Source organism: Paramormyrops kingsleyae, chromosome 1 (assembly GCF_048594095.1).
Source record: "Paramormyrops kingsleyae isolate MSU_618 chromosome 1, PKINGS_0.4, whole genome shotgun sequence".
Lineage (NCBI taxonomy): Eukaryota > Metazoa > Chordata > Actinopteri > Osteoglossiformes > Mormyridae > Paramormyrops > Paramormyrops kingsleyae.
In genome coordinates, this window is record NC_132797.1 from 26,491,818 (window position 1) to 26,515,876 (window position 24,059).

A 24,059-nucleotide genomic window follows, 5' to 3' on the forward strand; every position below is an offset into this window, starting at 1 on the left:
ATATATTACATCTGACTTTTTATGCTGTCCATTGAACAAGAACCCAAATGAATCCACCAAAGAATTGCTCTCCACCTTCTGCCAGTTGAAGGGGGAAGTAGGAGATTTATCAGGCTAAGTCCCTTTGCCTGCAATGAGAAGGATGCTAGTTTGAATCCCATCCTTGGCAAAATCATTGCATGCCCATTGGGTACTTGAGTGAGGCCCTTAACCCCCCCCCCCCCCCCCAGATAAATGGCCTGACCCTGCACTTGGACACCAAGCTTCACTCTCTGCTGTATATTTGTGTCAGTTTGCCTCAAAGCAGAGCAAGATATGTGAAAACAAACACATTCCAATCTACCTGTAAATGTACAAATGGCAAATAAAGCATTGTTTCATCGCATTTTCTCCCTCTGAATTTCTAACTTTGTTACATCACTCTTACATAACTGCACGCGTGTGCTGGAGGAGGGCGGGCCTGGAATACGCCACGACGCAGCACAATCCCACCGAGCATTCCTGGAAATGCCAGCGCCAGCGGCCCAGCCAGCCTCTCCAGATGACATTTGCGGGGGAAGCTGGAGGAGGCTGGGGGCACGATCAGACAGCGACGTCTCAGCGTGAGTCATCCTCTCGAGACTGCGAGACGCAAATGGTGAATGCTAATCGCCCTGCTAACATCACGGACTGGTAACATTAAGGTACAAGGCGACATGTAGCAGATGAAGATACTGCCTTTTGACAGCATTCGAGCAGAAGCGGCAGAGATGAAGTGCGTGTTCTCCGTGACCCTGAGACCAGGAGAACAAAGCCGTTCTCTGATTTACCCAGAAAGGCCAGCCTTGGCTCACACCAGGGCATCCGTAACAGACGATGAAAGTTCAGGCGATTTGATGATCTAGAAACGTCAGTGTTGCTTAGTGTGGCCTGACACCATTGGGGATTACAATCCCTCAGCTTCTAACATGTTTGTCTAAGGAGCAGCTGCTTCCAAAGACTATAAATCTCTTCTTTCGGCTATGCAGGCCTGCTCTCAGAACAAATGCTCACCTTACACTCCTGAACACAGGGTACATTTTCACCTTACTCTGCTATACACACAGAAATCCTCACCTTACTCCCCTGAACAAAGAACAAATGCTCAACTTAGTCACACAGAGTAAATGTTCACCTTACTCTCCTTACTCTCCTGAACACAGGGTACTTCCTCACCATACTATCATGAACATAGGGGGCATCCTCATCCTACTCTCCTGAACAGAGGTTACATCCTTAAAGAGTTATATCCTCACCCTACTCTCCTGAACACGTTATATCCTCACCCCACTTTCCTGAACACAGGGTACACCCTCACCCTACTCTCCTGAACATGTTATATCCTCACCCCCCTTTCCTGAACACAGGGTACACCCTCACCCTACTCTCCTGAACATGTTATATCCTCACCCCCCTTTCCTGAACACAGGGTACACCCTCACCCTACTTTCTTGAAGCGGATCACTTCTTCTAAGACTCCCCTACATGTCCTCTACCAGGTCACTTTATTTGGTCCAGTTTGTCCTCATAATGAAGCCCAAGGGTAAAAAAGTTTAAGTATCTAATTATTCATTCATTTCTTGAAGCCTATACATCATTTACCATAATAATGCATAATCCCCCAACTCCAAAACTATAACAATAATAATATATCATGGAATTTTATGTGATTATCTTGTCATTGGGTGTTTTCTATCCATTAACAGTATTAGATGTAATACAAGCCCCTCTGGATGAATTTTCATATTTATTTATGTGGTGGATAAGGAGCTTAGCTGAACATTTACGAACACTCAGAATGGTTAATGAACACACTGCCCTTGTATTATTGATAAATGCAGGGGAACTGGAGGCACTGTGCATGTATTAAGCTCCCTGTCAGACTGGACTACCACATGGTGACCCCAATTAATCCTATTTAGCCCCCCAGCCATCACTAGGGTCTAGTCCTTTCAGTGTGGGTGGAGGGGGAAGTTTGGACAGGGTTTAAAGGTTCAGCATGCATCCCGTTGCCTGGGTGAATCAATGGTTGTTTGATTTGGATATCTCCTCTTGTGTGATGAAAAGAATATCCTTTCTTGACATCCAGAAAGCAGGAAAACTGGAACAACACATAACCATGGATCATCAGTACTCCGCACCCCCTACAAGGTAGACTATGTCCCCAGGGAAGGCTGCACCCCATTTCCCATGTACAGGAATCACCGCACACAACAGTCAATATATCAGGGACGCCCCCATAAACCATATATGGAAGAGGCCACGCCCCCTTACTCCATGTGTAACCAAAGCTCCAAGTGCATAGGCTACACCCCCCAGACAGGACCCATGCCCTCCCAACTCGGCTGGGATGGGAGATTGTGAAGGCAGGTTCCATCACATTTTTTAAAACAGGTCTCCTCGCTGGGGCTCGCAAGTATGAAAATGCATGCAGGCAAAAAATACACTCGTTAATGACCTGCGGTGCTGCTCACTCCATCATGCTGTCTGGAAGTTTTATTTTAGGCGCACTGTAAAAGATCTCGTCCATCGGAGTGACGGATGTTTAAGAGGATCAGGAGGTTATGGAACCCAGAAACTCGCACCGGTTTGACGAGAGTTTGAACTGGGCTGCGGACCCCCACATTCCCCGCCCCTCTGCCTTTTGCCACGGTTCCCTTCTCTGTGGAAACTGCACCCCGCTAGCAGAATTTTCCTTTCAGTGATCAATCCATTTTTTTTTTTATTTGCCACGGTGCATTTTTACAGCCGGCTTGTCACAAAGCGCTGTGCTAAGACTTTGTTTCTCCAAGGGAATCCCAAAATAGAAAAATCACATTTAACCAAAATGAGGAAAATCGCCTTACAGTAACTAAGGTGATGGAGTTTCAGATAACCTCCGGACAAGCAGTGTGGTGGTTCGGCGGCCTCATACCTTCTGGTTTTGATTTCCGGCCCTAGCTTATAGTGGGTGAAGTTTAACTTTATTCTTGCACTAAAGTTAACATGTGACAATAACACTTTTTCCCATGTTCCTTACAGGTTCTTCGGATTAACTCTGACCAAAGATGTATGAAAGTCAGGAGGCATAGATGTGGAAGGGCATTGCATGCCATTTTCTCTGGTCCTGGTAGCTGACTCAACTATATTGTCACTGAAATACCCTCCTGTGGTAAAGGAGACACGGCAAAGAGAAGCTGGCAACTTCAGATCTGAGGAAGCAGGAGGTCACTAAAGCACAGGGAATGTTTTGGTTATCAATCCAATCAAAATCAATGAGGGTAATATAAGCAAACAGAATAGATGTCAGGGATAATGTAGAGTACAGCAGCAACATGTCGAGTCACACTGAAACTGCACCATAAGGCAGGGAGATCATGCACAATGTGATTCATGTAGTGAGTAGACTTGTTGGCTGTGTACCTGAACTGTCAGGCAGGGAGAGTGTACACGAGAAGCGGGTATACTAAGCAGGGAGAGTGTACACGAGAAGCGGGTATACTAAGTCAGGGAAAGTGTACACGAGAAGCGGGTATACTAAGCAGGGAGAGTGTACACGAGAAGCGGGTATACTAAGCAGGGGGAGTGTACACGAGAAGCGGGTATACTAAGCAGGGAGAGTGTACACGAGAAGCGGGTATACTAAGTCAGGGAGAGTGTACACGAAAAGCGGGTATACTAAGCAGGGAGAGTGTACACGAGAAGCGGGTATACTAAGCAGGGAGAGTGTACACGAGAAGCGGGTATACTAAGCAGGGAGAGTGTACACGAGAAGCGGGTATACTAAGTCAGGGAGAGTGTACACGAGAAGCGGGTATACTAAGCAGGGGGAGTGTACACTAAGGCGAGAAGCGGGTATACTAAGCAGGGAGAGTGTACACGAGAAGCGGGTATACTAAGCAGGGAGAGTGTACACGAGAAGCGGGTATACTAAGTCAGGGAGAGTGTACACGAGAAGTGGGTATACTAAGCAGGGAGAGTGTACACTAAGGCGAGAAGCGGGTATACTAAGCAGGGAGAGTGTACACTAAGGCGAGAAGCGGGTATACTCAGCAGGGAGAGTGTACACTAAGGCGAGAAGCGGGTATACTAAGTCAGGGAGATGATGCACTAAGGCAGAGAGAGAGTACAGTAAGGGAGAGAGAGTGTACACTGAACAAGGAAATCTGTACACTAAGGCAAGGAGAGCACACACTTCACCAGGCAGTGTATATAATGAGTAAGGAGAGATGTACACTAAGGTTAGGAGAGTACACACTTCACCAGGCAGTGTATATAATGAGTAAGGAAATCTGTACACTAAGGCAAGGAGAGTACACACTTCACCAGGCAGTGTATATAATGAGTAAAGAGAGATGTACACTAAGGTAAGGAGAGTACACACTTCACCAGGCAGTGTATATAATGAGTAAGGAAATCTGTACACTAAGGCAAGGAGAGTACACACTTCACCAGGCAGTGTATATAATGAGTAAGGAGAGATGTACACTAAGGTAAGGAGAGTACACACTTCACCAGGCAGTGTATATAATGAGTAAGGAGAGATGTACACTAAGGTTAGGAGAGTACACACTTCACCAGGCAGTGTATATAATGAGTAAGGAGAGATGTACACTAAGGTTAGGAGAGTACACACTTCACCAGGCAGTGTATATAATGAGTAAGGAGAGATGTACACTAAGGCAAGGAGAGTACACACTTCACCAGGCAGTGTATATAATGAGTAAGGAGAGATGTACACTAAGGCAAGGAGAGTACACACTTCACCAGGCAGTGTATATAATGAGTAAGGAGAGATGTACACTAGAAACATAAATAAATTTGGACAAAAGCAAGGTTGTTTTTTTTAGCTGGCCCTACAAATGACTTTGCCTCAGATTACTTATGTCCTGACCTATACAGTTCGATTCACTTGAGTGTTCAGTCCACCTCACTAATATATCAGAATAATCACAGCAATTCAGTAACAGAGAGGCAACATAAAAAAAGTTTGGCAGCATTTCCTCTTAACCGTAACACTTGCTACACTAGTTAATGTTTCAAGGACATTGTGCGTTGGTGTGAGTGTGGCCATTCAGGGTATGTGTGTGAGGAGCTGCATAAAACGCTGAGTTAGAATAATAATAAGAGTAATCATTTATTTCCTTAATATTAATGTTTAATGTGTTCAGGGCGAGTGATCTGGGCATTCTCAGCGACTGAGGTAAGCTGGCACTGGCAGGTGGGGGTGGGGTGGAACATTCTAGAAACAGCGGTTGCTATGAGAACACAGACGGGCAGCTGTGTTTTTTCAAGGTATTCTGGCTTTCACAGGTTAATTGGGACTCAGGAAGGCAGTCTTATTTTTCAGGCCTGTGAGATATTGTGTGGTATTTTGTGTTTCGGTGCTGGGGGCTTATTTTGTGCTGTTATTGTCGATTTCTACTTTTGATTGCATAAATTGTTTGTCAGATGCTAATCTGGCTAGGGGTAGAGGGGTTACTGTATGTACAACAGTGGTCTTCAATCGGTTTAGCATCACAACCCACATTTTCAAAATTTTTTGGGGGGGGGATGACAGTCACCACTCTTTATCAATTCAGAAACCCTGGTGTATAGCACCATACAGCAAACTGCATCCTAAGCCCCCTCAGTGCAGTGCCTAGCCAGTGTAGTTGGTTGTACTGCATCCTAAGCCCCCTCAGTGCAGTGCCTAGCCAGTGGAAGTGCGGGGTCTGAGGGTCACTGGGGTCTTTTGAGCTAAATGTGTACCTGTCAAGATGTTGATTTTACCACTGGTTTTATCCCCCGCCTGTTTAGTAAACCTTAACTCTCATTTTTCTCCCAGCATTCCCCACGACCCGCAGGCCCCGCCGTGTGCCCAAACGGCATCCGTGATATCCTGAATCGGGCTGGTGCCCGCCGTCTGGGGACCGGAGCAGATGGCGGCACGTAATATTGCCAAACTTCAGCTGCTCTTGGACTCCAGCCCCTCAGAAGGCTGTGAGGTCATTTTGATAAATAGATTGGCAACATGAGCTACTAAGAGCATCACAAATAAACCAGACATTATCAGCTGAGCTATGAAACACGCACATTCATCAGACATTACTATGTCTTCATGAGCCTCATGCACCTATCAAATTAGATATAGATAGATAGATATATAGATAGATAGATAGATAGATAGATAGATAGATAGATAGATAGATAGATAGATAGATGTACAGTGACAGTACAAATACTTTGTTAATGTACATAAATATTTTTTTTTCAGATTTGTACTTAACTTGAGTATTTTTTCCCCCCCAAAGGAAAAAAATAGTATTATATGCAACGTACCTTTGTAGGGCAGTATGATTCTGAGTAAAACATTTGTTTTTAAATTATTATTGTTTTGCATTACATTACATATTGTCTTTATGATGCTGGAACTAATGTATGTTGAGATACAAAACATATAGGTTAACATACCGAAACTGCCACACGATATTTAAACTTCATCAATATTCAAAGTTATCAGCACTAGAGCTACTGCTGTAATAATGGTGATTACACTGAAAAATCAGCCATTTTCCATAGTGGAGAGCGGGAGTTTTAGTTGACTCATTCACCACTTAGACTTACATACGTATATTAATGTACGTCTAAAAGTACCGGCCTGCAAAGTGTTTATAATCCATTATTAATTCTGGCTCTTAGATCAATCTTTTGTTTTCCATGGAATAAAAAAGTCTTTCTGGTAATATGTGCCAGCAAAATCGACAAGTTTCACCTCTTTCTCTGAACAGAAAGAAAATATCCCACTCAGTTTCTCTTACTGTGCTGCACTGTAACTTACAATGCTATATTTAAATCTGTCTTGAATGATTTTTAAGGGATAGGTTGCTTTTTGTAAGGCCGATAGATTTGGATGTATAGTACTTTATGTATAGTACTTTATGTATAGTACTTTATGTATAGTACTTTTTATTTATGTACTTGTATATCAGTTTTGGTGGCAGGGAGGTGCAGTGTCTGCTGCTCTGTCTGGGTGGAGTGGAGTCTGTAGGGAGCATGTTCTCCCTCTCGTACTGTGATGCTGAGGTTAATTGGAATTACCAGATTGCATGTGTGAGTGAATGGTACAGTATGTGTGCACTGGGTTGGTACCCCATACTGGGTTGTTCTCTACCTTGCTCCAATAGGCTCTGGACCCCCTACAACCCTGAACACAACAGGGTTACTGAAAGTGGATGGATACCTATAAAGCCATTTTTTATATTACTGGAGTAGTATTATAGTGGATGACTTTTACTTGAGTAGTATTTTAGGTGTGGTATAAGAACTTTTCCAGCTCTGTCTAGACAGACAGACAAACAGACAGTTACAGCAGCAGAAAATATTAAACAATATAATATAATAGTAATGTTAAAGGCACAATGTCCATAGATACAAGTAATTATAAAATGGCAAATAAAACATCTGGCCTCCTCTGGGTGATGTTACCCTAAACTGTTTACTGATTATCACACCTCGCTCGGGTCCTCATGGGTGCGTCTCTAAATGTGCCCGAGACGAGTTTGGTTTAGGTTCCTCATTAAGAAAAACAAATATTAGCTGTAAGGGCTCTGCTGCATTGCCGCTCATGCGGATCTGCTGGGCTCTGTCAGTTTGTGCTCACCACGTCGTTCTCGACTGATCCCGGCTTCTCTGTGAATAACAAACTGCTGTCTGTTGAGCTGCCTGAGATCTCTCGCCTCTCCTGGCAAGTCATTACAAGATAAAATCATGCTTCCCCGTGCTTAACGGCAGGGCCAATTTTGCAGACCTGGGTAAATCTCTCCATGGTTGGGGCGTGATGGTGGACATTTATTGTGAACACTGCACTGATAATACTAGAGGCTTTTGGATGACCATCTCGCTTATACAGCACATGTTAATAGTTTTACTACCCTGGCGAAGAATTCTGGGTCCTCATAGATAAAACTGGAGTCTAAGGTTCATGGTATCTCACATAACTCCATTATATAATACAGCCTCCTTTGCAATAAAGATATTTTTGAGATCAAACCTAGGTAGTAAATGCTCAGGGCTTATCTGTACAGCCCCAGTCTGTCTGAGACTTCATCTCTACAAGACATGTCTTAGAATTTCCCTGTGCAATTACTACACCAAAATGCTAAGGTACTTCATGTCCTCAAACCTGAACACCAGAGGTGGCCAATATTATCCGCAAAGGGCCGCTGTATGCGGGTTTTCGCTGCAATTCCGTCATTAGATTACTAATTAGAGGACTGATTGAGTCCTCACACCTGGGTTTGAACAGCTGACCTACAGGTTATCCCAAAAACCTGCATACACACCGGCCCTTTGCGGATAAGATTGGCCACCCCTGCTGTACATCATCAGTATTAGATCAACAAGAATGTAGCCAGCATCATTACTCTTGTTAGTCTTACGTGGGGATTGAACCCTTAAGTTGGTTTAATAATGGGATTAGACACTTCAGCTGGTTCTACATGGGGACTGGATACTTCAGCAGGTCCAACATGGGTATTGGGCACTTCAGTTAGCCTGTAGGGATTAGCCCTTTCCCCTCACCCTACTTGGGGAGGAGAGTCTTCTGATGTTTCGTCTTACTTGAGGATCGGAATCTTCAAGTACAACAAACAAACAAACAAATGTATTTTTGTATAGCGCATTATCACAACATTACATCGTCTCAAAGCGCTTTACAGCATCCCCACCCAAAGCCCCCAGTGAGTAAGCCATAGGCGACAGTGGCAAGGAAAAACTCCCGAGAAGGAAGAAACCTTGGGAGGGACCAGACTCAAAGGGGGAGCCCATCCTCCAGGGGCCAGCAGGGAGAGTCAAATACAGTAAAATTTGAGACACAAACGGGGAGCAGGGGGGAGATGACAAGCCCATGCCAACGCTCCCTCCAATTGCCAGGCAACCGGAAAGCAGGCAGCGGGTCATACATGGAAGATGACACAGGCAGAACGGCGAGCTGGATGCACGGACGTCATTGGTAGTGGCAGCGTCACATGTAGCAGGGTGTGCTGGACATCTTGAGAGATTGAGGTCTCCAGGCAGCACCCCCCAGGAAGAGTAGGGGGAAAAAAATACGCAATTAGTCAAAGTAGGGGAGACTATAGGCAGTGCTAAAAGTTAGATGAGTGCAATATGAAGTGCAGTGTGCAAGCTCCGGCAGATATGGCTATGGCAGCATAAGTAGGAGGGAGAGTAGTCCTACAGTTAGATGAACACTTCTGAACTTCAGCATGATTCTTTAGATAGATAGATAGATAGATAGATAGATAGATAGATAGATAGATACTTTTAGTTTGTCTTGTTGATGTGCATTGCTACCCAGCAGACTTCCTGAAACTTCTTCATCTTCTTTCTTTTGTGACAGAGCTGAAAGTGACAGCGTTACCACTAATCGTTTTTCCTAGTGTGACAGAAACCTCCCATTACAGGACAGACCGGCTATAGTGACAGAACTGAGGAATGGAGGCTGGGTGTCATGTGACACTCCTGCTCCTCACTTCCTGTTGGCTAGCTCCTCCTGCGCACCACAGGGCTTGTTGCCAGGCGGAATTGACATTCAGGGCGCTGTCTGGTTCTGCCCTCAGGGGTGTGACCTAAGCTGGTTTTACTTGTCAATGTGTCAGTTTTTCTTTCCCTGGAAAAATATCTTCCCCCAAGCGAATAATTTTATAGTGTAGATCAGAGGTTTGCAAAACGACATGCTAAATGATCACAAGGGGCAATGACCCAGCTTTCCCAGTTTCTGAATATTTAAATCTTGTGATTTCTTCAAAATCTGATGCATTGCTCTCATAACTGCATAATCCTAGAGGTGCTGAAATGGCACTTACCCCAAACAGAAACACGATGCTTCAAGCTAAGACCATTTTGCTAGAATGATATGGCTTTGGTGGTTCATAATGTTTGGTTGAGGTAAGACAGAATACCCTTGAATAAAGTATGGAGCTTTTCCACTACCACCAAGAACAGAGTCGTACCCGAGCCGTACTGCAAACTGGCAGTTTTCCATTGTAAAGTATGCGATCCGTATCTTACAGTCTTACTCAGACTGACACAGCGCTGCTTGCTAGTAAGGCTGAGAGCATGACCAAGCCAAGCTGGCTGCATCACCACCAAATAGTCGGTCGAAATGCACGGAGATACTGGTATCTGCGCATGGATTATCTGAAGGAAAAAGGGCATATTCTATACACAGACGCCCCTCTACTTACGACCTTTCAACTTACGAACTTTCAGACATGTTGGTGGAAAAGCGCTAGCAGAGTGCTTTCCCGTCTTGAAAAAATGCTCAGAATGCATTGCTAGTAGGATAACCTCATACCAAAGTCACAGGTCCTAATGTTAATCACTAACACAATGCTAATATAAGATGAGTACCACAACGCTATAAATAGTAAAATACCACAATAATGAGAGCTGATTAGAATAATGATTGAATGGAAAAAGATATGCTTCAGGTATGGAGATTACAGGCACTAGAATGAAGCAATGCTGTTTATTGCAGTGGTGGTGTATTGGAACGCTATGTTAATGGGGTAGAGCAGTGTGACCATGTTGTATGGCAATGATATGATATGCTAATGGGGATTGCTAGTATTGTGGAGTAGTACGGGACTAGTATACTATACCAATTGGGAGGCCTAGTATTATGGAGTGGAGGCATATTGAGATTAGTATGCTAGGCCAATGGGAATGAAGAGTACTTTGGGGGTTATTAAATAACATCTTGATGCTGATCACCGTTCCACAACACGCACACTCCTTAATAAGCAGGGGTAACCGCTGTAGCAGAGCTTCCTGGAGGGATTTCGACACACATATGCTCCACTCTTTTGATATCCCCTCCTTCGCTTTCAGCATATAAAGCAGGGCACTAACTCAAAATTCTAGAAACTTCCGCAAGACCGAAAGACACACCGCAGCATCTCCATCCTAGACTTCCCGCAACTTTGACACAATGCTCCAGCAACATTACACAAACGCATCGCTGGCTTCTATCCCCGAGACGCTCACGCTGTTGATCACGACTGCTCGGGTGTGAAAGTCATGCAGACGTTGCCGGGCAGCTGCCTGCCACACCAGCTTTACCTTCTCAGCCTCCAAGGCTGCCTACTAGCTGTCCCGTGGCTACAAGCTGAAACCTTAGGAAACAATACAATACAAATACAAAGCATGTGATTAATTGTATACAGGAACAAAAACACATAGTATACGATACGCACACAGTCATGTACATATCCATCATCTAAACATTTATCCTGGTTAGGGTCACAGGGTTTATACACACAGAATAGAAATGTCTGTCACACACATATGGACGCTAACATACATCACACTCAGACATGCACATGCACGTCTGTGCACACCTACAAATTCTGTCTTTTCATTGTCAATCGAAGCAGCTGATTGTGCACAAGTAGCGCAATTAAGCCACAAAGGCCAATCAGACACCTTTGGACAGGGCAATTCGTCCAATCAGAGAGAGTCTGCCACTGCATACTGTAAGACCCTCACGCATTAATTTCTCAGTACAAATCAGACTGAAAAACATCAGACTAGCAATTCTGAGCAGATTACAGTATATGCAAAGCCCTCTCCACCTACACGGAAGGATGATCTTTCCCCGCTAATCCTACTGTTCCAAACGAGTGGTGAATGAAAACTAGTCTCTCGCAGATCAGTCCAAATCTCTGCTCGCATGTCAGTAACAAGCCTGGAACTTGTTGCCAGGGTAACCCCTTCAGTTCAAGGGAAAATGAACACAGTGGCTATACTAGCCCTGTCAAACCTCCTCATCCATCAGGTTGACAAATGTCCAGTCAGACACCTTTACTCCATCCACTTCATATACCCCCACCCTCATCCTGTCACAAACCTCCCACCCCCCTCCCCACCCCCGATGTCAACTGGCCCAACGCACTTGGCTACCATCGCTATGAGCGATAGGTCGTGGCGCCAAAATCCACAGCCGGTGCGATCGGAGGTGTCATGTATCACCAGCCACCCCCGAGCTCGTCCATCGCTGCGGCTATGTGTCAGGCATGCCACGATTGAACGTATGCTGAAAGACGTGTAGTGGCATTAAGCTGGAACAGGGTTGCTGTGTCATGTGACTTCTGTCAGGTGCAGTGAACCTTGGGCAACCACAATGGAACCCCTGATAGCTTTATGAATGGGCAGCAGTACTCATGTCACGTCATAGTCTATGATAGTCCTTCTTTTCCTGAGAGTCTGTGATAGTCCTTATTTTCCCGAGAGTCTTTGAAAGTCCCTATTTCCATGATAGACTGTGATAGTCCTTACTTTCCCAAGAGTCTGTGATAGTCCCTATTTTCCTGATAAGCTGTGATAGTCCCTCTTTTCCTCAGAGTCTGTGATAGTCTTCATCTCCTGATAGCTTTTGAGGTATCCTGGTTTTGAAAATCTACTTTAGTCACTGTTTCTGAAGCTTTGTTATAGGTACTGTCTCCCGCTCACAGGCTGCCTGCTGTTCTTTTGCCGTGTCTTTTCACGCAGAGTTTGCCGGTTTGTCCTTGGCGTGACTCAGAGACATGCCTTTCTAATAATGACAGGCCTGTAAGCCTGGACGCATAACCGCAGACGGTATGCGGAGTGAAACCAGCTATTGTGAGCCACGTTTCCAGGGGACACCACAGAATGCCGTGAGAGCACCACTTGTACCTGCGCATTTATTACCTGCGTCCTCTCTGCGAAGTCGTCACCCTCGCATGTGGGCGGGCTTTATATGTCTCAGCTGCAGCACACTGGGGGATGGCACATGGTCTTTTCACGTGACCGGCCTGTCACCTGTCAGCAGTGCAAGTCAGACGTGACTCTCTCCCTGGAGGCAAGCCAGCAGTTAATGCTTTGCACTGACCAGTTTCATCCTAGGAAGCTGATTAGCATTGTCTAAACTCTGGAGTATGAACTCTCTTTGGGTTTATCCCATTACATATACTGTCATATTGTTTCTGCAGCTCTGTTAGTGTTTGTGTGGGTGGTGTTGAGTTACCAGCTGTCTGTAGAGAAACTGTTAGGGACTGTGTTACAGACTTGTCAGGCACTCTGTTAGGGACTGTGTCACAGACTGTGTTAGGCACTGTATCAGGGACTGTGTTAGGGATTCTCGACAGGGACTATGTTACGGACTGTATCAGGGACTCTGTTAAGGACTGTGTTAGGGACTGTGTTACAGACAGTATCAGGGACTGTCACAGGGACTGTGTTACAGGCTGCATCAAGAACTGTATTAGGGACTCTTGGGGACATTTTAAGGGACTGTATCTGGGACTGTTAGGGAATGTATCAGAGATTGTGTTAGAAACTGTGTCAAGGACTGTTTGGGCCTGTGTTGTATTATGGACTGCATCAGAAACTGTATCAGAGACTGTGTTAAACACTGTGTTAGGGACTGTATCAGGGATGGGACTGTGTTAGGGACTGCATCAAGGACTGTGTTAGGGACTGTATCAGGAACTGTGTCAGAGAATGTGTTAGGGATTGTATTTGGGACTGTGTTAGGGAGTGCATCAGGGACTGTGTCAGGAACTGCTTTGGGGACTGTGTTAGGGACTGTATCATGGACTGTGTTAGGAACTGTATCAGGGATCATGTTAGGGGCTGAATCAGGGACTGTGTCATGGACCATTAGGGACTGTGTTCAGCACAGTGCTAGGAACTCTGTCAGGGACTGCGTGAGGGGCCATTAGGGACAGTGCTCAGCACTGTGTTAGGGGCTATGTTAGGGACTGCATCAAGAACAGTTAGGGATTGTGTTATACATGCTAATGCCAAATTAGTAATAGCATCTTTGGCTGCAATAATGACCCAGATAAGTCCACCTACCTCAGTAGATGAAATATATCTACTTGTGGGTTAGAGCTGTATGCCTGTGATCAGGGGGATGCTGATTTGAGTTCCATGCTCAGCAGAATAGCCACATCTCAAGGTCCTTAATTCCCTGAAAAATGCTCCAGGGGCCCTGAATGGACTGACCCTGCTATCAGACCCTAACCTTCGCTCTCCCCTCTGTATGTGTGTGTATATCTTAAACAGGAGAGCATGATGGGATACGTGAAGACTAACACATACCAATGTACCTGATCACACACTTGTACAAATGGCAAATAAAGCTTCATTCCATTGCTGCTGCTTTTGCACCATTTCGGTCTATGTCCCAATTTGTCACCAAAAACAGCTCTTGCCCTGGCAGCCAAGAGGTGAAGGACACATGTCACCTTCTGTCTCACTTGTCTCAGTATCTTCTCCTGGTTGTTATTACCACCAATCACATGACAGAAGGAAATCGTGAATTAACGCAAAGTCATAGATAATGAATCAGAAGAAAAGCTGGATGCCTGAGTAATGCCTGAGGTCGTCTGCTCTTACAAGGTCCCGTCACACATCGTAGTTGCTGCATTTCCTTAGAAACTGCTCTCTTTGTCTGCAACCAGTTCTTACCTAAAACTGGTTTGGGCACTTGTGGCGATAAGACATGTCCCAGAATTCTCCAGCTCTCAGGTGATTGGCGCTTGTTGGGGCCAGCGTCATCAACCAATGCTGCTTTGTTGACCATCACTCTCTCTCTCTCTTTCTCTCTCTCTCTCTCTCTCCACCTAAGCTTGCTGTCTGTCTCTCTACCACACAGTCCTACCTTTTGAAACAAGAAAAAAAAATCTCATCATTTGCATACTCAACCCCACTAGCCAATCAGTGGCACCGATGAAAAGGACAAAGTTCCCCAAGGATTTGCTCACTTTCTCTGCCCTTCCTGTGCATTGGATTCTTGGATTACACCTCTGCCAGGTAGTGTGTGCTCAGGTGACCCCCTATCCCCCCGCCCCCTCCCCGGGTAAAAACAACAGCTGAACACAGTACAACTGGTAAGTTTTGTGCCTGGAGCACCGTTTTTCTGAAAACCAGGTAAAATAGGACTCGACAGTGTGCTGTACCTGATTGTTGAGCTGGCATGCAGCACAGACTTAACTTCTCAGGAGAGACTCCTTTGTAGCTGTACGCTACATACCTGCATGGTAGAATAACGTCGGTGCAGCGCAAGTCGAGGCAGACACCGCTCATTTTCCTGGGAAGTTTTCCATAACTTGCCTTCCTTCAAAACTCACTGGAAGTTTCCACTTGGATCTGGAGCTCCATTCCTTCTCTGTGGCGCTTTACGTGTCAGAAAGTGACATTTGGAAAGGATTATTGTGATTCTGTCTAGTCAGCGGGTGGTATAAAGTGACGGCCATTGCAAAAAGTTACTTTAACACCAGAGAAGGTCAACTCTCCTTGGTTTCAGCAACAAGGAAGGATTTAAATGGAGTGGAAATCTGAACCAGGAAATTGGTGGAACGGGTTCTGAATCCTGACCCCTGCAGCTTCTTTGGGTATTTGCAAAACTTTGTGGTGAGGGTTCTATGTGATCCGGTACCTCTTTTCTTCTGTGCGGTTCTCTTTTGGTTCTGTGCTACTCTATCTCTCTATTGTTCTCTGTGGTCCCGAGTCTCTGGTTCTGAACTTCTGTGACCCAGTGTACTTCTGTGTTGTTCTATTTGTTCCACACGGCTCACAGCTCTTTTGGTGGTTCTGTCCAGCCTTGCCATTCCACCAGGGCATCACCTTCTGATGCTCTTCAGCCAGGATGTGAGCAAACACCCTGGCATCTCTGCTGCCTACAGTAAAGGAGGCTTTAGCTTCGAGGAGCTTTATGCATCTTCTAGTTTTTGTGATTCCGGTGCTAATGGTGTTGGGTTGAAGAAAACGGGGCCCAAAGATTCGGCATCTGAAGATCTGTAATGTGAAGCTATAACAAAATTGCAAAGTCTCAGGTAGAACATACATGATGTGTACATGCCGTCCGCTTCCAGATACAGCAGTGGCCGTCCAACATGCAGAACATGCATGACCTAAAACACACTCTCACATATACACACAGTTGAGGAGTCATGCTTATTTTCTTGCTTAGTTTCAGTGGTATCCAGCAGAATTAAAAACCATAATTACATTCCGTGTCATATTACGCTTTCCAAGGGCTCGGTGCTGCTGTTTAATAACATCCAAGCCCCAGAGTTTGTAAAGTATCAAGGACGTGCTTCTGATGCGGTATGTGAAGTATGCTAATGTGTGCTAGCATGTTGACCGGTGGCTGTACAGAGAGGTCCTGCCACCTGACAGTGTTACCCGGGGGGGCCCGGGGGGAGTCTTACTAGAGGTGACTTTCTTCGGGGGGGGGGGGGGGTATTCATTCAGGAGAGGTCAGCCAACAAACAACCACTTTATTAACTGATACCAAAAGGATAAAATCACAGACAGAGACGCGGAGTTATTTGCCAAGCTTATGTCTGTCCTTGTCAGTAGCGTCAGAGAACTGATGATTTCGTTTAGGTTTGTTTATGCCATTAGTGTCAGTGGCTGATTCATGTCTGTTGGCTGGGATCTCGGTTCCAGAAAACTTTTATCAGGGTGTGTCTCAGGGTTACGGTATAACTGGAATTTGGCAGGTTTATTTCCATGCGGCAGGATTTCCATGGTATAACCCCGCCCACCAAACCTCTGAGGCACAGATGGGAGCAGTTTATTCTGACCTGGTCCTCCATTACATCAGATACGTAGGGGGGAAAGTCTTCGATTGTTACCCAGCCCACCCATCGGTGTGGGAATCACGGAGGATTCTGGCTAGAATTCTGCCGTGTGTCTTTATGTGGGTCTGACACACTGGCTAGCTGGATAGGCTGACATTCGCCTTCGGACGATCGCTAGTGATAAGATACACACCAGGTGTGTCTTCCTTTCCGGTGGTCTGCCGCTTTGTATACGTGTGCGTCCATGTCTACAATACAAAACAAACGTACGCTGCACAGGATCTCCTGCTGAAGACCCATTCCTTAAAAAAGACACTGCGGAAAATGTCAGCAGGATAAGCTAAAGTCCATTCTTTGTTATCATACCCTAATGCATCTCTTTGTCTTTATGGGACACATCTGTGTGTCCGTGAGGTTTGCAGTGTGGTGAATTTTTAGCAGCTGAATTTGTCGACATAAACATGAACTATCTTGTGATGCCTGACCACTAAACCCTAATGCTAACAGTCAGATACAGTGATCACCATGGTAAATCACCCCAAGGCTGCTATATTAATGTATTCATCATAAACATTTAATCAAAATATTAGGGTTTAATAGCATTGCTTACGTTTCAGATACCTGGGTATTTAGTGAATTCTAAATTAATTGGCATGTTCACCTTGTGCTCCTGTAACTCAACTAAAGCATCACAGTTACAATGCAAAGGTTACAATAAAAATTGTATCCTTCCCTCAACTGTAAGTCACTTTGGATAAAAGTGTCAGGTAAATGAATGAACTGTTTAAGGGTATAACTGCCCTCACTTTGAAGGACTCTGTAGGTCCAGCTTCTGAACCCCCATTACATCTGCTGTTTTCCTCCTGCTGTCCCACAGATCAGCCACTAATGCAGTCATGTAAGGGCCTTCCATCCTCACATATTTGATTTCAACTCTGACCCCCCCTCCCTCCCTTCCACTTCACCTTGGTGACCTTACCCAGTCCGGACAATGAGCCAGGAGGTGATGGGACAGGGGGCAGATGTCGAAACCCCAAACCTGTGCTACACCTGTGGCCAGAGACACCTTCTGGATGAGAACCATGAGTACCACTATGAGGAGGAGGTGGATGATGACCTGGTCTGCCATATTTGCCTTCAGCCACTGTGTGTGCCCTTGGACACACCCTGTGGACACACCTTCTGCACAGAGTGTTTGACCAGCTTCTTGCTGGAGAAGGACTTCTGCCCTGTAGACCGGCAACCTCTACTGCTGCAGGCCTGTCACAAGTCTAGCCTGCTGGTTTACAAGCTCCTGGACAAGCTGGTGGTGGCCTGTCCCTTCCCAGAACACTGCAAGGAGACCATGGCCAGGAGCGAGCTCGAGGCCCACCTCAAGCACAGGTGAGTCTACCTGAAGCCACAGGAGAGTCTGTCTCTCAGGGCTTCACTGCGGAATCTCACCCGGGGTCAGCAGCACCTTTTCATGGGCCCTTAGACCAAGCTCTACTTGGGAGGCCCCCATACCAACAACATTAATGATCATTTCGCTTCCTCCTTAATGCACATTATTGTTGGGGGGAGAAGGTACATTAGGCAACTGCCTATTCTGCCAATAGCAAGAGCCAGCCCTGGTCTCATGCCAGTGTGAATTGAAATAGGCAATTCCAAGTCCAAGGCAAAACGATGCTTTCATCCATGTAGGAGTTTCAATTCCGATTTTTTAAACCTGATAAGGAGAAAAAAAATGTCTTGAATCAGAGCCAGAGTACCGTGGAGCTGCAAGCCGGGTTTACAACAAGCATTTTGTTTTGCCTGTGTGATGCAGTTGGATATATGGCTTTATTATCTGACTGTCTCAGTATGTGTAATATCACTGTCTCAAGGGTTTGGTCTGGAGAGCTCTGTGGACTTTGTCCCTGAGGAATACGGGGCTCACGGGAGTGTGGCTGGGATTGAGAACCTCCAGGTCCCCTTCGATCTGATTTGTGTGGATTCCTCAGCTGCAAGGCGGGTCTCATGGGGAAACACGCAGGCAGCTGAGGCGTGTTGCTGTCTGACATTTTACACCCCGTCTGATCGCATTTTCGCTTTGGCATTCCTATTTCCTGGGGTTGTTTTTGTGGCTGGGTTTTTGTGAAGAACTTTATTCTGACTGCAGTTCAGTGTTGGGTTTGTGGTCGATTATTTTTGGACCTTTTGTCCCCAAGGTCTGGCTTCAGTGGTGGTGCTTTAGTGTCCATTGTGCACCAAGGGTCATGTGACTGCTGCCCTGTGCTGATCCTTTGTTTGGCTATTCATATTGTTAAAGTTGTATTTGGCTGGTTGCATATCCCAGATTGTGTGTAAACAGACATGCTGATCAGCTGTTTCTGTTTCACTGCTGGAGATTCTCTACCTGCGTTTTTCTTTTCTTGCCATTTCTGCCGAATTTGAGCACGTCCGACTGGTTGTTTTCAGGAGCCCCTGTTCAGCTGGTGGTATTAAGTGCCTCTGGGTTTAATCATGGGTGCAGTGAAGCGTGGTGCAGTACTGAGGGTGGGTGCGCACCTTACAGCACAGCCCTGACCTACACGCTCTTGCACCTGCCGATCCTGCTTTTATGTAATAGCATCTTCCTTACGAGGTACGGTAAGAAGGCAGGTTCGGCTGCAGTGGAAATTTTCCATTACAGTTTGCAATCCTTTTCCACCACAGTCCCCAGCCCAACACAGTCCTCTACACAACACAGGCCCTTATTCAACATAGGCTACCACACAACACAGGCCCTTACCCAGCACAGTCCTCTACACAACACAGGCTATTAGTCAACATAGGCCACTACACAACACAGGCCATTACCCAACATAACCCTCTACCAACACAGGCTCTTACCAACCCAGGCCTTTACACAACACAGGCTCTTACCCAACACAGTCCTCTACTAACACAGGCTCTTACCAACCCAGGCCTCTACACAACATAGGCTCTTACTCAACGTAGGCCACTACACAACACAGGCCTTTACCCAACACAGCCCTCTACCAACACAGGCTCTTACCAACCCAGGCCTTTACACCACACTGGCCCTTACCCAACACAGCCCTCTACGAACACAGGCTCTTACCAACCTAGGCCTCTACACAACACAGGCTCTTACTCAACATAGGCCACTACACACCACAGGCCTTTACCAACACAGGCTCATACCAACCCAGGCCTTTATACCACAATGGCCCTTACCCAACCCATCCTTCTACCAACACAGGCTCTTACCAACTCAGGCCTCTACACAACACAGACCCTTACCCAACCCAGGCCTCTACACAATACAGGCTCTTATCCAGCACAGGCCTCTACACAACACAGGCCCTGACACAACATAGACCACTACACAACACGGGCCCTTACCCAACACAGGCCTTTACACAACATAGCCCCTTACCCAACATAGGCCTCTACACAATACAGGTCCTTACCCAGCACAGGCCTCTACACAACACAGGCCCTGACCCAGCATAGACCACTACACAACACAGGCCCTTATCCAGCCCAGGCCTCTACACAACACAGCCCCTTACCCCACATAGGCCTCTACACAATACAGGTCCTTACCCAGCACAGGCCTCTACACAACACAGGCCCTGACCCAGCATAGACCACTACACAACACAGGCCCTTATCCAGCCCAGGCCTCTACACAACACAGCCCCTTACCCAACACAGGCCCTTATCTAACACAGCCTCCTACCCAATACAGCCCTCATATCCAACATACTCCCCTATGCAGTACAGCCCCAGCCCAGCACTGTTCATTGCACAGTGTCAATCATGGCCTGAGTATTCGTTAATCCACTTCATCCTGGTTTGTCAATTTGGTCAGGACCAACCAGGATGGTTGATACCAATTCTAGCAAGTGGGGGGGGAGGGGTGCAGGGAGAAAACTGGGGCTGTCAGATATACAGATGCTTTGAGGTGCCTGTAAGAGGCCGGAGATGAGCTCAGCCAGAGCTGCTTTGTCCTTATTTATTTATCACCGTCAGAGTCTGCCACAGTCACTTCTCCCCCGAACGCGTTTATTCACCACTTCAGCTAGACTGAAAGGAGACGTCGAACGTCATGAGTGTCGAAACCGATTCCGGAAGGTTGAAGCTGAACAAATGGATTGGGGGGGGGAGACACAGATATAAAGGTAAACAAATTCAGGGCTGGTGAAGGGAATGAAGGGAAGGAGGAAGAGTCTGGCTGCATCAGGAGCACTGCTGTGCTCTCACTTACACTATTAGGGCCAAGGCTCCCACTGTGGCGGAAAAGCAACATCTCTCAGGCCTGCTGATAAAGGGGATCGATTGGGAAGAGGGCTGGGAGACAGGGAGAGAGAGGGAGAGAGGGGGGGGGGGGCAGGGAGGGAGGGAGGGCAAGGTGAACTGAATGTGGATAGCAGTGTCGGGTGGAAACAGAAAAATCTCCCCCCCACCCCCCCATAATCACCAGTGGGGGCCACAGAGATGGCCTCTCCTCTTTGCAGCCTTTAGACCCAGCTCAGCCTCTGTTAGCGATGCTGTCCCGGGGGGGGTGAATAGGGAGAGAGAGAGAGAGAGAGAGAGAGAGAGAAGGAGTGGAAGGGCAGCTCAAATGGAGTGGGGATAAAATGCAGGAATCATCTTGCCGTTCATTCACAAAAGATCCTCCTTTCATTTCTCTTCTCTGTCTTTTTTTCTTCATTATTTTGTTAATCATCTAAATTAATTAATTAATATGTTATTTTAATGTATGCAGCTCCGAGCAAGTGCCTGAGCCTTTGCATCTGGCCTGTGCCACTGTCGCGTGGGAACGGGAGGGGTGGGGATTGTTGGGGTCGCAAGTGGGGGGTGGTGCATCTCCCCACACCCCCAGCTCAGACTCCCCCACCTGCCAGGCTCAAGTATATAAAGGGAGGTCGTGGTGGGGGAGGAGGCAGGACCCTAGTTGTTCAGTCTGAATGAGCATATGTAGCGAGCATCCTCTGCGCACCTCCCCCCGCCAAAGTGGGGCATTGGTTTGCTCCGTGCCTGCCTCCCAGTGGCTGCTGCTGCAGTATAAGTCACAGTCTCATCTGAGCACTGTGCTGTGTGCCCGTCCTCACCATGCCCCCCTCTCACTCACACACACACACACGCGCCCCGTAATCCTCTTACGCCTCCCCCTGCGTCCGGCACAGATTAGTCCCGCAGATCCGATGTGCCGGACCACCGGCACTGCTACCCCCGTCTTCACCACCGCCAGACTCTCGTCCTCTTCCCGTTCCTCCTCTTCCTCCCGCCGCTGTACCTGCCGCCTGCCTTCTCTGAGCGGCATGCTGGGCCGCAGGGTGTGAGGGACTTGGGGGGGAACGGAGCAGCGCTGAAGGTGTTCGAGGAAGAGGAGCGGGCCAGCATGAAGGCACTGCTGCTGCTGGTACTGCCCTGGCTGAGCCCAGCCAACTACACTGACAATGTGGGAAACCTGCACATCCTCTACTCAGAGCTGTGAGTATGATGTGTGCCTGTGAGTGCATGTCTGTGATTGTGTGTCTGTGAGTGTGTGTGTCAGTGTGGGTGTGTCTGTAATTTTGTGTCTGTGTGTGTGTATGTGTGTGTGTGTGTACGTGCGCGAGTGTGAGTGAGTGTATTTCTATATAGGTGTGTGTTTCTATATGCGTGTGTGTCTATATGCGTGTGTACCTGTATTTGAAGGCATCCAGCACATTCTGTACTCAGAACAGTATGTCTGTGAGTGTGTCGTTGGCCATATGAGTGTGTCCATTTGTGTGTGCATGTGTGTATGTGCACCTATATGTGAGTGTGCTTGTGTGTGTCAGTGTTTCTCTGTGTATGTGTTTGCAGGCATTCTTATGTCCTGTACATGCGCATTTCTGTACACACAACCCGTGATGCATGGCATGTGACTATGCACAATATCTATATGTGTGTGCGTGTGTTGCGTGCGTTTGCATGTAAACGAATCACAGTACAGTTTTCCTGCATTATTAAATTGCTTAGCATGCAAAAAAGTCACTTAAAATTGAACCGTGCTTGGTATTTTACTGAATAAGTTTAGGTTCCATGTTATGGTTTCTCCAGAGATAAAGAACAGCAAGCTGTTAGTATGGACTTTAGCCGTTACTCTGTCTTTGGTGTGTGTGTGTGTGTGTGGGGATTTGGTCGTTTGATGAATGGGGCAAGACAGTTGCCATGGTAGCAAGTTTTCTCAGCAGCGGTCAGGGGTGTTGATGATGCAGGATTTTACAAGAGGGTCCACATGGCAGAGTGTGTGAGTGTCCCTGTGATTTTGCCTCTCCCTGGCGCTGCTGAAGCAGATCTAGCACACACGGTTAAACGGCACGCCACTGCGCTGCAGTGTTTCCTACTGGACTGCAGTTATCTCGCGCTGTCATGTTCCGCTGCTGGATTCTTACCTGGATTAACGTAAAAGGTACCAGCCAGGGTTTCAGCATGTTTGAAGTGCTGACATCTGTGAAAGAAGCCATCCCTGTGTTTCTGCGAGTCGGTGCGTTAAAAGCACTGTGCCTGTAATCACAGCAGTAGCCGTGTTTCTGTGACTTTATTCCTTCAAAGAGCTGTGACTGTAAACACAGCAGTCTCTGTGCTTGCATGAGTCAGTCCTTTGAAGGGATATGCTTGTAAACACAGCCATTACTGTGTTTCTGTCAGTCAGTCAGTCCTGTGCTGTGCCTATGAACAGACTGGCCCCTATCTGGAATAGATTTACTCATGGTTTCATGCCAGACGCTTGTCAGGGCAGGTTTGATGCCCCGCCGAGGCGATGCGGAGGAATCTGCGTTGTGAATTTAAGCTTCTGCTCTTCTTCAGTCACCCTGCAAACGTCAGCCCCCAGGGCAGGGAGGGGAAGCAGAGTTCGGGGGTAGAGTGGTGGTGGGGGGGGGGGGGGGGGATCATTCCCAGGGGTCCCATCTGTCCCCTGAGTGTGACTCTGGGATTGGTGGGAAGCATACAGAGAACCCGCCCTGGCAGAGGGCAACTTGCATTAGGATTGGTCGGTCGCTTGGAGAGAGCCGTTCCCTGGCCCTGTATTTGGGTCAGTCTGGTGCCCCATCGCGTGTAAATGTGCTGGGCTGCGCTCTCTAGTGGGATAGAGCCCCGTATCACTACAGAAGGGGGGGCAGGGGGCAGCGGGCGGACTGGGGGGACAGGGTGACAGACGTCCAGCCTGGCTGGACAGCACCAATGTTTCGTCTGTCTTTGTTTGCCTGGGACACGGAGCGGCACATCTCCCCATCCCCTGACACCATCGCCCCCTCCCTCTCCTCCTCTCCTCCTCTCCTACCTCTCCTGTTTCCTATCCTGTCCTTCTCTCGATTTTAAAGTACAAGGGAAACGTTGTTTATGTGCCGTGCAAAAGCTATGCTTTTAAAGTGTGTCTAGACACGCAGGAGAGATGCACAGTGATGAGAAACACTGTGATAAGAAGATAAAAGAATGAAACAGAAGCACGTGCATAGCTTTCTG

The 24,059-nt window shown here is 47.0% G+C and overlaps 1 protein-coding gene across 5 annotated transcripts in view; it reads left to right on the plus strand.

The window, feature by feature from the left end:
* Positions 1-14,768: 14,768 nt before the first annotated feature.
* The window catches only part of lnx1 (ligand of numb-protein X 1), a 30,769-nt gene continuing 21,478 nt past the window's right edge, over positions 14,769-24,059 (plus strand). For 2 of the 5 annotated variants that reach the window (XM_023823576.2, XM_023823578.2), the window contains exons 1-2: positions 14,769-14,894; positions 17,470-17,975. In XM_023823576.2, the coding sequence (XP_023679344.1) occupies positions 17,584-17,975 (392 nt within the window). In that variant the 5' untranslated portion in view covers positions 14,769-14,894; positions 17,470-17,583. Of the gene's footprint in view, positions 14,895-14,962; positions 15,418-17,469; positions 17,976-21,497; positions 22,059-24,059 lie in introns of those variants that run through there. The other 3 variants (XM_023823577.2, XM_023823580.2, XM_023823579.2) reach the window with 3 other exon arrangements.